General features: G+C 36.0%; 1 protein-coding gene across 1 annotated transcript in view; it reads left to right on the top strand.

The window, feature by feature from the left end:
- The window catches only part of sdcbp2 (syndecan binding protein (syntenin) 2), a gene marked incomplete in the record, with an annotated part of 18,360 nt that overhangs the window by 11,459 nt on the left and 5,335 nt on the right, over positions 1 to 1,566 (top strand). Inside the window, 1 exon segment of the mRNA XM_014009578.1 lies at positions 202 to 366. Within this exon segment, the coding sequence (XP_013865032.1) occupies positions 202 to 366 (165 nt within the window).

Raw genomic sequence — 1,566 nt, 5'->3', positions numbered from 1 at the left:
GTGTGTGTGTGTGTGTGTGTGTGTGTGTGTGTGTGTGTGTGTGTGTGTACAACCTGAACTTGTCAACAAGCATGTCATCTGTGAAGTCTTGTGTTTTCAGAAACCTTCAGCCACGTCTCTTTTCTTGTTAAAGCATAATATAGGAGGGATAAAAATGAATTTTTCCCTCTTTAAACCCCTCCTGCTCCTTTGCCTCCACAGCAGGTGGCCGTTCCCGCCAGCTCCGGCGTCAGTACGATGGTGAGGCCCGTGACAGGGGCGGACATGGGCATCATGAGAGCAGAGATCCGTCAGGGGCTCCGGGAGGTCATCCTCTGTAAGGACCAGGACGGGAAGGTGGGACTCCGGCTCCGTTCCATCGACAACGTGAGTCAGCGTTTATCACACTCCTCTTCCTGCATGCCCATAAATTATTCAGACGGGGCTGAAACACAAACAACAACTGACTGAAAACTTTACTTTCACATTGTTTCAGCAGTTTTATATGGGATAAATCTTGTGCCAGCAGGAATTGCGCCACTTAGTGTTTATGTTGATTTAAAGAAAGCATTCGACACCATTGATCACAGTATTCTTCTTGAAAAGTTCAATAAATATGGAATTAGAGGACTAGCACTACAGTGGGTATGTAGTTATTTGAAAGACAGGAAACAGTTTGTACAAATAAATGATGTAAGATTTGAACTCTGTAATATCATATGTGGAGTTCCACAGGGTTCTGTACTTTTACCAAAGTTGTTTCTTTTGTATGTCAGGGTTGTTGAAATGTGTTTTATTTGCAGATGATACCACATTTTTTTGTTTCGGTAACGACAGAGAAGGTCTGATGGAAATGATGCAAACAGAATTTGTAAAAATACAAACTTGGTTTCAATTTAATAAATTATTAAATTTGGACAAAACTAATTATGATATTCAGCAGTAATAAAAAGAAAACTATCAATATTTCATTTAGAGTTGATGGTGTTGAGATTTGTAGAGTCAGTGAGGTGAAGTTTCTGGGTGTAATTGATGAAAAGCTGACATGGAAATCTCACATAAATTATTTAAGATTAAAAATAGCCAAATCCATTGCAGTATTGTACAAAGTAAATGAGTTGTTTAATGATAAAGCACTGTTTATATTATGTAATGCAATAATTGTTCCACACTTGTTATACTGTATTGAAGTCTGGGGTAAAGCATGTAAAACAATTAAAAATCCTATTTTTGTTTTGCAGAAAAGAGCCGCAAGAATTATCAGAAAACATTACCGTCACCCATCAAATATATTAATTTATCAGTTGAAATTATTAAAGTTTTATGAGTTGATTTATGATATTTTGCTGTTTATGTATAAGGCTCATAAAATAGTATTACCTTTGAACATCCAACCATAATCTGTAGGGATTAGAAATGTTTGTAAAACCCACAATTTGAACAAATTTAAAGGACGGATGTATTTCGGTCCAGGGAATACGATTATGGAATAAATTGGAAAGTGATTGTAAAAATGCTGGTTCAATTAATTTGTTTAAAAGAATGATAAAAATTCATTTGTTAAAGAAATATAAAACTGTACAGTTT

Source organism: Austrofundulus limnaeus, unplaced genomic scaffold, assembly GCF_001266775.1.
Source record: "Austrofundulus limnaeus strain Quisiro unplaced genomic scaffold, Austrofundulus_limnaeus-1.0 Scaffold2, whole genome shotgun sequence".
NCBI classification, from domain to species: Eukaryota; Metazoa; Chordata; class Actinopteri; order Cyprinodontiformes; family Rivulidae; genus Austrofundulus; species Austrofundulus limnaeus.
The sequence above is the reverse complement of the archived record's forward strand: the minus strand, read 5'-3'. Positions and strand labels throughout refer to the sequence as shown.